Source organism: Myxine glutinosa, chromosome 1 (assembly GCF_964187855.1).
Source record: "Myxine glutinosa chromosome 1, kmMyxGlut1.1, whole genome shotgun sequence".
NCBI lineage: Eukaryota > Metazoa > Chordata > Myxini > Myxiniformes > Myxinidae > Myxine > Myxine glutinosa.
In genome coordinates this window covers 100,941,477-100,954,229 of record NC_136261.1, presented here as the reverse complement: position 1 = coordinate 100,954,229, position 12,753 = coordinate 100,941,477, and the positions used below count along the sequence as shown (strand labels likewise).

At 46.5% G+C, this 12,753-nt stretch overlaps 1 protein-coding gene across 7 annotated transcripts in view; it reads right to left on the bottom strand.

Moving 5' to 3' along the window:
* SEL1L3 (SEL1L family member 3) overlaps positions 1-12,753 on the bottom strand; it is a 119,121-nt gene that overhangs the window by 79,580 nt on the left and 26,788 nt on the right. For all 7 annotated transcript variants that reach the window (XM_078775250.1, XM_078775262.1, XM_078775246.1 and 4 more), the window contains exons 4-7: positions 5,779-5,953; positions 5,405-5,543; positions 5,114-5,240; positions 2,940-3,061 (exon numbers count right to left, since the gene is read on the bottom strand). In XM_078775250.1, the coding sequence (XP_078631376.1) occupies positions 2,940-3,061; positions 5,114-5,240; positions 5,405-5,543; positions 5,779-5,953 (563 nt within the window). The remainder of the gene's footprint in view (positions 1-2,939; positions 3,062-5,113; positions 5,241-5,404; positions 5,544-5,778; positions 5,954-12,753) is intronic.

Genomic DNA, 12,753 nt, shown 5'->3' with positions numbered 1-12,753 from the left:
TTCATCCCTCTGAGCATCCAATTTGGTTTCTACCCTGATTTTTACCTCCTCTATCTGCTCTCCCATTTGTTTAATTTCTCGGGCGGATTGCTCCCCTATTTCCCGCAATTTGCCTTCCATCCTATTTTCTAACCCCTCTAACCCATTTTTCACCCCCTCTATCTGATTCTCCTGGGCAGCCATTCTATTTTCCACCCCCGTTAACCCATGTTTCACCCCCTCTATCCCATCGTCTAATCCCTCAAATTTCTTGTCTAAACCCTCAAATTTAGCTTCTAGCCGTTCCCCCATTTCTCCCCATTTTGCCCCCCATACTGTTTTTCAAACCTCCAATTTGGTCTCCCATTCGGCCCTCCAATCGCTCACCCTGAGCATCCATCCGGTTCCCCATTTTGGCTTCCAATCGCTCCCCCATTTTGTCCATAAGTGCCCCCATTTGTAACATAAAAAGGTTCGGATCCACCAGCGGCGCTGCTACGGTCGCGGGCGCCGCTAAATTTGGTGCCGCTACACCCACGTGCGCGAGGACGCCATTTTGTGCGCCTGATACCCCCTCAACCACATCCTCCATATACATTTCCCCGAGGTCCTGGGTTACTCCTAACCCCTCCTCTAGCTCACCCACCTGCATCCGATCGCCTTGACCAGCCGTGGCGCGATTTCAAAATTCGGGTTTTGCTTTAAAACACAAATTTCGGTGGTTCCAAATTTTGCCCAAATTTGTTTTTTTTCTAGCTGTTTTAAAAATTTGGTTCGGGCCTCGTATCCCACTCCTGACACCAATTGTTACGGTCCGCGGTTAAGGATGTTATATTTGCCGAGCGGAGGCTCCGCGACCGAACAGTTGTTCCCCGACTAAACCCGATTCACCCAAACGTTGGCCGTATCGCGCCACAGATATTCAATGGGGAAAAGACTAAGATGACGAATGCAAAGAGGAAGAAGAAGAAGACGTACAGAAGAGTAACGGGGTTTATTATTATTTACACACACATAAGCAAAAAGCGCAGTCACGATTATTTACAGGTGACATGAAAACGCAGGTGACACAGTGAAAATTACTAGCTTATACGGACTTAATTACCTACCCAGGACAGCACGAACAAAACAAACTCACGTACGCAAATGGATGGAAGGGTAGGAATCGTTTGGAGGGATGAGCAGGTGGAATCACAGGGCACAGCGAGCAGGTCCGCTCCGGGCGGGAAGCGAGGAGCTGGCAGCTCCTTGTATTCGGCTTTACAACGCACGCCGGCAGCTCCTTGTATTCGGCTTTACAGCGCACGCCGGCAGCTCCTTGTATTCGGCTTTACAGCGCACGCCGGCAGGGTCACTCGGCGGGTTGAAACGGGGCTGGTTGAAGCGGCTTGGTGTCAAAGGCTTTTCGTATCTCTCACGCAACTCCGGTGCAACTCTGAACTCTCTCCCGGTGGACTGCCAACCCTCTTACGCACTTGGACTCATCTGCCGTATCCCTCGTGTAGCTTGTTCCAGCGATCGTCGCACCCTTCTCTCCAAACCTTCAGTGCGGGTCTGACACGCCCCCTTCGGTTTCGGTACCGCCCTCCTCCCCCGTGCTCTGTTTCGTGACCTTGTATGGTAATCCCACGGGCTTGTCTCCTTATTTGGGCATGGCGCCGACGGCACGCCCCTCGTGGCGAGCCACGGGCTTGTTTCCTTATTTGGGCATGGGGCTGAACAGCCCCGCCCTTCGTGGCGCGCCCTGGGCTTGCCTCTCCCGGGCGACCCCGCCCCTCCTGTTCAAACAGAGCACGGAGCACATATTCACTATAGCAGCGAAATGAGAGGGCGTGCACCCCACGCTTGTGAACTGCTTTACCCGCAGATGGAGAGTTTGGCTGGGAAATGGAAGTATTGAAGGGGAGCTATTCTTAATTGATTCGGTGCAATGGAGTATTATTCCAATGGAAGACAAGGCCTTACTCTAAAACACATAATAAGATATAAGCTACTGAACAAGGGTTTTATCGGGTCCTTCAATGTGGTGTTTCATGGAATAACTACCGGGACGCCCTTTTTACCTTTACACAACTCTGGAGGCAGGAGGGGCCATATTCAACAATGTTCATCACCATTTCCAATATAATACAACACAATCAAAAAAAATGCAATCCTCATATCCGCAACAATATTAACAACCAAAGTTGTCCATGTCTTTTTGGAACACCCTGTATTTTGGCACGTTGGTCCACGAATGGCCGCCGAAGCAGACTGAGATCACAAGTCTCAAACCAGCACCGAGTGTGCAAAAGACTCCAGACAAAAACAGCAAGTCAGTTGTTTCACAGCGCTGCTAGTGCAGCTTCGACTACCAGCTGCCATCTTCCATCATAAGTATCATTCTTGTGATATCAGAAGGATGATGCTTTAACTTTTGCCTTCATGATGTGTGTCTAATTGACAGTTCTGCCCAGGTAGATTGGAGTCGGTCAATGGGAGAGTGGGCCCCATTCTCGTTGACTTCCCACTCTTTTTCACTTTGATGCATCTCAGGTGAAGGATGAACATACTTTGACGATGAGGTGGTTTTGTGATGATGAATCTGTTGCCATGTCAAGTGTGAGTGGGGAGTGAAAAGTCAATTTTATCGAGTAGATAGATAATTGTTGCTAATTCTTTCAAGTACATATCGTATCAGTCTTCTTCTCCACCATGGTTTGTCTTGGCTCTGCTGGAATCAACTACTTTGTGTTCTACTCGGCACTTGCTTCATAAGATGCTGTGATATCAGTTACAAGACTAGTTAGTGCAGCAATAGAAAGTACACGTACAAAAGTTTTCGCCATCCTACGCATTCGCCACATCTTTAGTTATAGACTACCTATTCCATGTTACACAATAAGATAGACAAGCGATTATTGGCATGAGACAAGAGAGAGAAGGACAAGCAACGAGAAGGTTAAATGCACGGTGGGTACCAGAGCTTTTGAGAAGCAATAGCGGAGTGCTGAAGTTCTGTGCAGAATTGACGTGCTGCAACAAGGCACAACTATTTAATTTGCAATCTTCCAGCAGCAGCAACCGAAGAGAGATTGAAATTCTAGAGAAAACAGAGAATAAGGGGAAACAATAGTAGGGTATAGATCAGAAAGAATGGGGTTGGGGGATAAAATGGAGGCATCTTCTTTATTATAATAGAGCAAACGTATATGGTTATGTCGTTATGTCGTTATGTTTATATGCGACGAAAACGTCTTCTTCTTCTTCAAATAATATTAACACCCTCTTAATTAACCCTCTTAATTACGTTAAGACTGCTGATAGTCAGGTTCACTATGTCAATAAATTATATTTCGTTCAAAATCATGGTAGATTAGCAAACCTATACATTTTTGGAAAGGTTATAGCATAAGGAAACTAAAAATCAATGTTTACATTTCGAGAGATACCTGTATGGCGGCCATTTTGGATTTTCAAAATGGCCACTGTAAAATACATATTTTGTTCTATTTCTGCCTCTAATTACCCTAAAAACTTTTTAAAATATACTAAACCTATATTTTCAGGGACAAGGAATCCAATGAAAGTATCAAATTAGTGCAATGGGGAATGGTAAGACACGAATCAAAGGTTTTGAATTGCAAAATACTGTCTTTATATTCGCGATAAGTTGCATAATCAAATACATGTTATCATTTTGTACAGGCAGTTAATGACATCAAAATGTGTCACAATAATTCATATCACCAAACATACACAGGCAGTCAGCAAAATCATATATACACATGCAGTCAGTATAACTTCACATCTACACAGGCAGTGAATGACAATATACACAGGCAGTCAATGGCATCAAACATACACGATTACAGAATATGCCATTTAGAGTTCGTCATCACTGTCCTGTGTGTCGTATCCGACAATATAGTCCGCATCGTTTTCACAGTCCGTTCCACACAAGCAAAGGTCGGTCAAATTGATTGGCAAATCGAATTGGTCGAATGGTCGATCGAATCGAATTCGATGAATCAAATCGAATCGAATCGATCGAATTGGTCGAATGGTCGAATGGTCGATTGAAGCGATTGGTCGAATGGTCGAATTGGTCGAATGGAATTGGTCGATTGGTCGAATTGGTCGAATTGGTCGAATCGAATTGGTCGGAATTGGCAAATGTAAACATTGATTTTCAGATTTTCCATGTAATAACGTTTCCAAAAATGTATAGGTTTGCTAATCTACCATGATTTTGAACGAAAAAACATAGTGAACCTGACTATGAGACCCCTCAGATCTTTGACGACCCTTTAATTCCCCCAAGACCCTTCAGACCACCGAGATCCCTGAAGACACAAAATACCCTGAAGACCCAAAAGACCCCAAAGACTCAAAATACCCCAAAGACTCAAAATACCCCAAAGACTCAAAATACCCCAAAGACTCAAAAGACCCCGAAGATTCAAAAGACCCCAAAGATTCAAAAGACCCCGAAGACCCAAAACACCCCGAAGACCCAAAACACCCTGAAGACCCAAAACACCCTGAAGACCCAAAATACCCCGAAGACCTAAAAAACCCAAAACACCCCAAAGATCCAAAATACCCTTAAAGGCCCAGAGGATCCAAAAAACAATGAACACCCAAATGGCACCGAAGACCTAGAAGACCCAAAATACCCCAAAGACCCAAAAGAACTCGAAGACCCAAAAGACCTCGAACACCCAAAAAGACCTCAAAGACCCCAAAAGACCCCAAAGCCCCAAAACACCCCAAATACCCAAAAGACCTAAAAGACCCCATAGACCCACAAGACCCAAAAACACCCTGAAGACCCCAGATACCATTTAGACCCAAAATACCCTTAAATACCCCAAAGAATCAAAATACCCCAAAGACCCTTAAAGACCCAGAGGAAACAAAAGACCCTTAAGACACAAAAGCCCCTGAAGACACTGAAGACCCAAAACACCCCAAAGACCCAAAATACCCTTAAAGACCCTGAAGACCCAAAACACCATGAAGACACAAAAGACCCAAAAGACACCGAAATGGTCAAAGATGCCTATCCCTCTTAAACGACGTGTGGTGAGGCACGCATAGTGCGCCGAGTTCCGCTAATGCATACAAAGAGAAAGTGGCATCAAATAGTGACCTGGGTTTGTGCTGGAGTTTAATCCTGGAGCTCTCAAGCACACGGTTGACAAAGGGGGAGAGAAAGCGTACAACACCTGTCCCCTGGTGAGAGCTGGCCACTGGGAAGGTCAGAAGCTCAACTATCTCTGGAGAGAGAAGACCCAAGGGTCACCCACAAAATGCAATAAAATTACATGACAGAAACATAGAGCGATTTTAATCAAGATGGCGACTGTCTTTAGAAACAACTTCGATAACTGAACAGGATATCGTCAATAGATTAGGAAAACAGAAATGAAGAGGTTAATACCATTCTCTGCTGGACAGGTCGATTGCTGTCTATAGGCCATTACCAATGTTCTTGACCAAGATAAGCAGGCCATGGATGGTCGGGCAGGGCGGGCAAATGGAGGGACAGGGTCCAACACGGCATAATCTCTGACAATAGCCTACATGAGGAAGGACAGAGAAGATCAGACTACAAATCATGGAAGATTAATAAGATATACGAGGTGAGAGAAGATAAACAAGGTGCGATGTGGAAATGGCGATGATTTGGTAGTATGTTAAGGCAAAGAGTGTTACAACTTCTGGTCTTATCAAGTTACCAGTGGAAGGGCAGGGCCTGAACGCAATGAAAAAAAATGATAAGCAGGGATGCTGGTTTATGTTGATTGGACTTACTTGATTGTACCCATCTCGTGCTGAGGTGTCGGGATGGGCAATCCAGAGCCGAAGTAAGGCGGAGCCAACTTCAATTGGCTCAGCCAAAAATGGACCAGGCCCAAACAACAGTGCAGCTGGAAGATCAAGGGTCAGAGTGTGCCGCTCAATGTACGAGGCTTCGCCTGCAGATGGCCTAACAGGAAAGGTGGGGTGAAAGAGGTAGGTACAAAGGTAAGTTTGAAGTCAAGAGACAAAATGGTGGTATAAAACATGGTCAAAAGTAAAAACAATACGAATGATGAGCAAATTGCTTTACGATGTATGTTATCATTCGAACTGAAAGCTGCGCTTGCGTCAGCTCGGCTTTCAAGCTTATTTGCATTCCTTCCCCAAGTAGTGTTCACATTCTGCCTAAACCGTATACAAGGGAGAAAGACTACACCTCTCCATGGTGGCCAAGAACCAAAGTTACCCGACTCTACCAGGGCAACCGCATTCATTTGTGCTCCCTCATTGCTTCTGTATGGCCGATCCCATCCGCGTCCCAATTTCCACTGCCCCTCATTCCTTTCCCATCTTTTCCTCCCACTTCCTTCCTCTCCTAAACTTTTTACCCATTCTGCATTTAATCCCTCTTACTCCCCTGCAGTTCCTGTCACCCACTTTGTGGACCACCAGCATCTGTGGACTCCCTATATTGAAACAGAACTCTGCTACCATTGGCAGGATCTATCCACGGAGCACGTCATCGTCAGCGCCTTGGGTTGAATCTGAATTTTTTGAATGGCTGATCAGTGCAATCCTTGGATATTCCATGGATATGCACACGTCGCAAACGGAAATCTGTAGAATATTCGCCGACAGATGAATAGAATTTCCATATTGTTCAGAAATAGTACAAGACAAACTTCCTGAGTATGTCATCTCATGCGCCTGCCCTGCAGACCAGTGAGGGTCATATTCTATATGACTGACTGAAGACCCCATCAATAACATCACCCAGTGTATAGAATTTTAAAATCTGATGGTGTTTTCATCTACTGTATTTCAATTTTTATTTCTACATTCCCACCCCCATTTTTCCTAGTTAAAGCTAGAGTGCGTTGTTTTTCATGCCCAAGACAATGCACTCACATCGAGATGGAGATGTCAAATGAAATTCAGAGATGACACTGAGATCTCATTACATTCCGATTAAAATATGAATTTTCCCTTTTATATTAATACTACGTTTCCTGTGTGGTTTTGGTGAATATTGGAGAATAGAGTCGAGTCAAAGCAAAACTGTGGTGCATTATTGAAGGGACATGCATATACTATAAATGGAGGACGTTTTTTTTTGTTTTTGTTTTTTGGATATAAAAGATCTTCTAAGATCACAAAAAAAAAAACAAAAAAAAAACGGACACACAAAACATACAATAAAGGGAGCAGGAGACAAGATGGTGAGAGAGAGGGAAGCACACAAGTACAACAGCAGAGAACAGAGAGATCAGGAGATCGGTGGGGGGGGGGGGAGGGGGGGGCGGGCGGCTTGGGAGGGGAGGCATGGGAATGAGGGTGGGGGTGGGTGAGTGTGTGTGTCGTGGTTGTTATCTCCATATGCGTGTTTCAGAAGTTGGAACTGGCCTTCCCAGGTCTCAAAATGTCCACATTTGTGTGAGTGTATATGAGTGTGTGATATATATATACAGACTTGGCATTTAATATGGAATATTTTTTTTGTGGGGGTGAACTTACTTTTCAAGATGTCTTAGAACCAAAAGTTCATTGGAATTATGTTGAAACTATTCTAGATTTTGTTATTGTGACCTTTAAAAGAAACAAAAAACACATTTGACATTTCGAAACAAATAAATTGATCCTTGAAAGTGATGTAAACTGATATCGAACTCAATTCATTGACAGTACTGTGTTAAACTTCTGTACGTTTTCCAGAAGTATCTCTTTATTTTGCACATTAGCCAAAAATTATTTTAACAAAAACAAAACTTAAACTACGACTGGGATTACAGACAGTAAAATTACATTTCAGTCCTTCGTGTAACCCCCACGAGCATTCAGGAGAGCACGTACACGTTGAGGCATGCTGTTCACGAGATTTGCCAAGGTTTGGACAGGAATCGCTTGCCATGCAGTGACAATAGCCTGCTGCAATTCACGCGCAGAGGTCGGCTGCTGGTCCAAGTGGTCGATTTGACGCGTTAATTCTGCCCACAAGTTGTCTTTCGGATTCATATCCGGGGACATGGCAGGCCACTCCATATGCTCTACACCACGGTCAGCAAGAAAGTGTTGGATCATGCGAGCACGATGAGGCCATGCATTGTCATCTTGGAAGAAAAAGTTTCCTCGAAAGGCTGCACGAGCAAATGGAAGCAATGTTTCTCCCAGAATGGCCCTGTACTTGAACTGGTTCAGGTTTCCATTCAGAACAACCAGGTCAGTTTTGCCCCCTGCATGAAAAGCAGCCCAAACGGTCACCCCACCACCTCCAGCTTGGAATCTTGGCACTATACAATCTTTGTTGTAGGCTTCATGCACTGGTCTGCGCACTCGGGCGCGGCAATCTTGACGATAGACCAGAAATCTAGACTCGTCACTGAAGATCACGTGATTCCAGTGTCCTGGCTGCCATTGACGGTGCTCTCTGGCCCACTGCAATCGGCGCTGGTGGTGTTGTCTGGTCAGGCGTGGCTTTCTCAGGGGACGCCTGGCACGATAGCCTGCTTGAAACAGTCGTTGGTTGACTAGCCTTCTGGATACAGGCACATTTGTCAGTTTCTGCCACTCAGCCCTAAGCCGATTAGCTGACTTGGTACGGCCATTGCGGACTAACCGGTGCAGCTGGCGATCATCCCTCCTTGTGGTTCTGCGGGGACGTCCTGTCCTCGGTATTGGAGTAGGGACACCCCTCTGAGCATTTCGTTTCAGGATCTTTGACACCTGACCTTGAGTGATGCCATACTGCCGAGCAATAGCACACTGTTTCATGCCGTAATTTCGTAAAGCCACCACTCCATGACAAACAGCATTGTCAAGTTGACGGACCATCTCCAGAGGAAGCGACAATAACTTTTGGAGACGTGCAGCAGTTGTTTTCCACTAATACAGAACGCAACAACCCTTGTATACCCGACTGTGAAGCCAATCATCAAATGCACCTGTCCGTACATTTTGCCACACCACCTGTGATATAATCCTGTTGTTGACTTCTTGCTGCGACAGACAATCAGTGACATGGTTCTTTTAACAAATAAATCACCAAAGTGTAAAAGAAACTCACCAGATTGATATACTGAGTTAAGAAAGTAAACCCAAGTCAATGAAAAAAATATATATTCCATATTAAATGCCAAGTCTGTATATATATTGTTGTGGATTTGAGAATCCTGTGTTTTTTTTGTGTAAATATCACCCTCTAAGTAGTGTAATGATTCCTTGTAAATATCTCCGTTTTGTGTGTAAAGGTCAAAGGTCGTCCTCTTAGTTAGTCCATATACATGCACGTAGGCCACCATATACCCTTCTAAATAGTTATTTCCTTATTATGTGTATTAGTTTAAGGCTGTGTTTCCCATTCGTTGACTCTGCATTGCATCAAATTGAAATAAGGTAGAATCCCCTGTCAAGTGCATAGCCTCTATTGCCAACTGCATTCGCTCTCCATTGAGCACGCGGTCAGTTCGGAGAAGAAAGGCGTGTCTCCGCCCCTCGTCATAGGAAGGAGGAGTGAGCCCTTGCCGATCAACCAACCAAGCACGAGGGGTTTGGCTTGAGAGGGCGGAGAAAGAATGATCGGGCAGGTTCGCGAAGATTCGAGGGTGTGGCCCTATATAACCCGTCACGCGGCGCCCCCCACCTCAGTTCAGAGAAGGGATGAGTTCACCAAAAGGAGTCCACCGCAGCTGAACAAACCGCAGCTTTGAACAAACCGCAGCTTTGAACCAACCGGAGCTGAACCAACCACAGTTTTGACCACCGCAGCTTTGAGCGTCGACAGCGGTTTCGGCCGCGGCTACAAAGCGACGCCGCCGTGCGAACACGCCTGCTGAGGGGCAGCGGCTGCTCACTCCCGGCCCGACCATTCTCCTGCTCCAGCTGAACCTTCCTCCCCTTCCAGCCATTCGTTCCTGCCTTCATTCCCCATTCGTGTAAGTCTGATTGTCGTCTGTTTTGTGTGTCTTGTCCTGGGGTATAAGTAAGTTTGTATAGGTAAGCTAGAATTGCTCTGTGTCCTTCTGGTCCTTCCATCCTTCTGTAAATTATTTTCGTTTCTTTCCTTCTCCTTGGTTCCTTTGATTGTGTAAATATTAGTAATAAATTATATTTGTTTTTCCTTACCTTCTGGTTTCCTCATATCCGTTCGTCCTTGTCTTTTCCCAATTGAATACCTGTGGCACGATTTGGCCAACGTTTAAGAATCGGGTCTAGTACTTGCTAATGGTTCGTGCTGCGGCTGCTAATCCGCTCGGCAATTAACATCTTGTCCGCGGTCGCGAACGAGGTTGCTCACCTGCCTCTCCGGAGGGAGCTGTGCAACTTCAGGACTCATGTCGGTCAGTCGCACACAAGGGGATTAATCCCCCCTTCTTAAGGGAAAAAAGGCCGACGTTGAAATCCGCAACAATATATATATATTTATTGTGCCGTCGGGGGGTAAAGGAATATCTAGAGCCAGGTATATCTGTATAGGTAACATGCTTCGACTGTCACGATAGGGAATCTACCCTGTAATAAGTTCTGTGTTTTAGGCGGTTTGTCGGGGAAGTGTATACCTGTGAAAATACAAGGATGTTCGGGTGTTAAATAATTGTAGGGACTAAGATAAACCCCTGTGTGTCAGACCTGGTAATCATTCCTTTGTCCCTTATGGCAACGCACACATATAAACACTTAGATAGGCCCTAAGTGCAACAGTAAACAATTCCCCTTCCCTTACAATGACCTTGGAAGAAGACCGGCATGAAGCCAGATCGGGTCACCGCCGGATGGCCGCCGCCAGCCACACCACCAGCTGGCCCAGCAACATCGTGTGAGACGAGTTGTAACCCACGCCACAGGGAATGTGTGATTGGTTGGCGTGGAAGGCGCGAACCTCCAGCCAATCAGGCCGGGAGGCACGAAGACGCAACTGAGAAGGTTGTTGTTCATTGGAGGGAAGGCGCTAGAAGGTTCGGCAAACGGCGGAAAGCTATGAGGCCCTGGTTGGTGGCGCGCCAAGACTGACGTCAGAGGGAAGGTTACAAAGAGGCACGCTGCACGACATTCTCTCTCTTGGACCCTGCGTGCTGGACCCCTTCGTATTTGAGATCTCTTTGTTCTTGAAGCTCTTGCTCTTCTTGTCCCTGGTCTTCATTGGCTCTTCCTTCTTGCGTGCTGGACCTCCGTGCTTCGTGCTGGGTGACGGTTCGTCGTGGTGCTTGGAGCGGGATCCGATGCTGTTGGTACTGGAGCGAGGGACCTTGTGGCGTGCCGCGGAGCGAGTCGCATCGGGGCCTGGTGAAGCGTGCGAGCGAGGCAGACGGAGGGTTCCTCGCGCCGGAGCTTGGAGCCGCGTTGGACGACACACTGCAGACTACAAACAGATAAGGACACACCACATTTCCCCGTACACGACGAACGTTTTCTTTTGGTTAATTCATTTGCCCCTGTCTCGTATTTGGAAGTCGGTGTGTGGGATCCCAATTTAGGATATTATTAGATTTATCATCGCGTTTCCCTGTCCCGACCTTTATTTAAAATAAACCCTTGTATTACTTTCCATTCCTTGTTAAACCCGTGTCCGTTTGAGTTCATTCCCTCTACAGGTATGCGCTTTTGCCGCTTCTCCCTCTTCCCTTCTTTCTCCCCGTGCTGTGATAGCAAAATCCGTGTTTGGTCGTCGCCTCCATTAAAGCCGTTCGGTCTTCCGTGGTCCCTGGTGTTAACCTTGAGGGATTCGCACAACAACAGGTGTCAGGAGTGAGGATCTGGGCCCGTCGGTCAATTTTTTTTTGTCCGCGGCGAGAAATCGACACGGTCGGGCGTACATCGCGCCCGACATTCGGACGAAATTTTTTCGTAGTCAGAGGCGATAAATTTGCATCGTCGTTTGGTGCGCGGGACGCGAACGGAGCGTCGTTAAATTTCGATCGATTCTGAGGTAAAAGCTGCGCAGAGAAGCTACTTCTTCTTAGTGGAGGAAGAGGTGAGCAATATGGAGGAAGGGAGAATGGAAGATGCGGGGAGCATTGGGGGTGAGTCGGATGTAGCTGGGGTGGAGCATAGTGATGGAACTTCCCCCGCCACAGAGACGGCTCCTATAACTTACCAGACCATATTCAATCTATTGAAAGCCCATTATGAAGAAATGAGGGATAATAAGGGGAGGTAGTGAAAGACTGGATGCCCAGATTAAAGAAACGAAAACCCCATCTGAGCAAACGAATGAGATAAAGAAAGAACAAAATAATGATTCACATGGGGCCCAGGAGAAGCCAAGGGTGGCAGAAATTCAATCGCAACGAAGGGAAGCCAAATTGGGAATTGCACCGGGAATGGCAATTGAAGTAAATGGGGAAGTTAGGGAAGAAAATTTGGAAGGAAATAGGGAATGTGAAAATTGTAATGGGGAATGTTTCCCACATCATGACCTGGAGGTTTATCGGGGCCGGGTGGATGCCCCAACACATCAACCGGGGGATGGATTGGAATCCTTGCAGCACCAGGGCGGTGGTGCAGAGCGAGAGGGGGTAACACTATTGGGGGTCCGTGTGGTGCAGCCGGACCAGGTATTTATTGGGGAAAGCCTGTCGGGGCCGCAAATGATTTGTAATGAGGATGAGCATGATGTGATCCAGTGGCTGGGGACCTGCGACAGTCCCATGGAGGACAAGGTTGACCAGGCCCAAAGGAGTTTGGGGGATGAGGTGAGTCGGTCCAAGGAGGAGGTTGAGGTGACCGAGGGGACCATCACTGTGCACACCGATTGGGTAACAGAGGCTCCGAAAT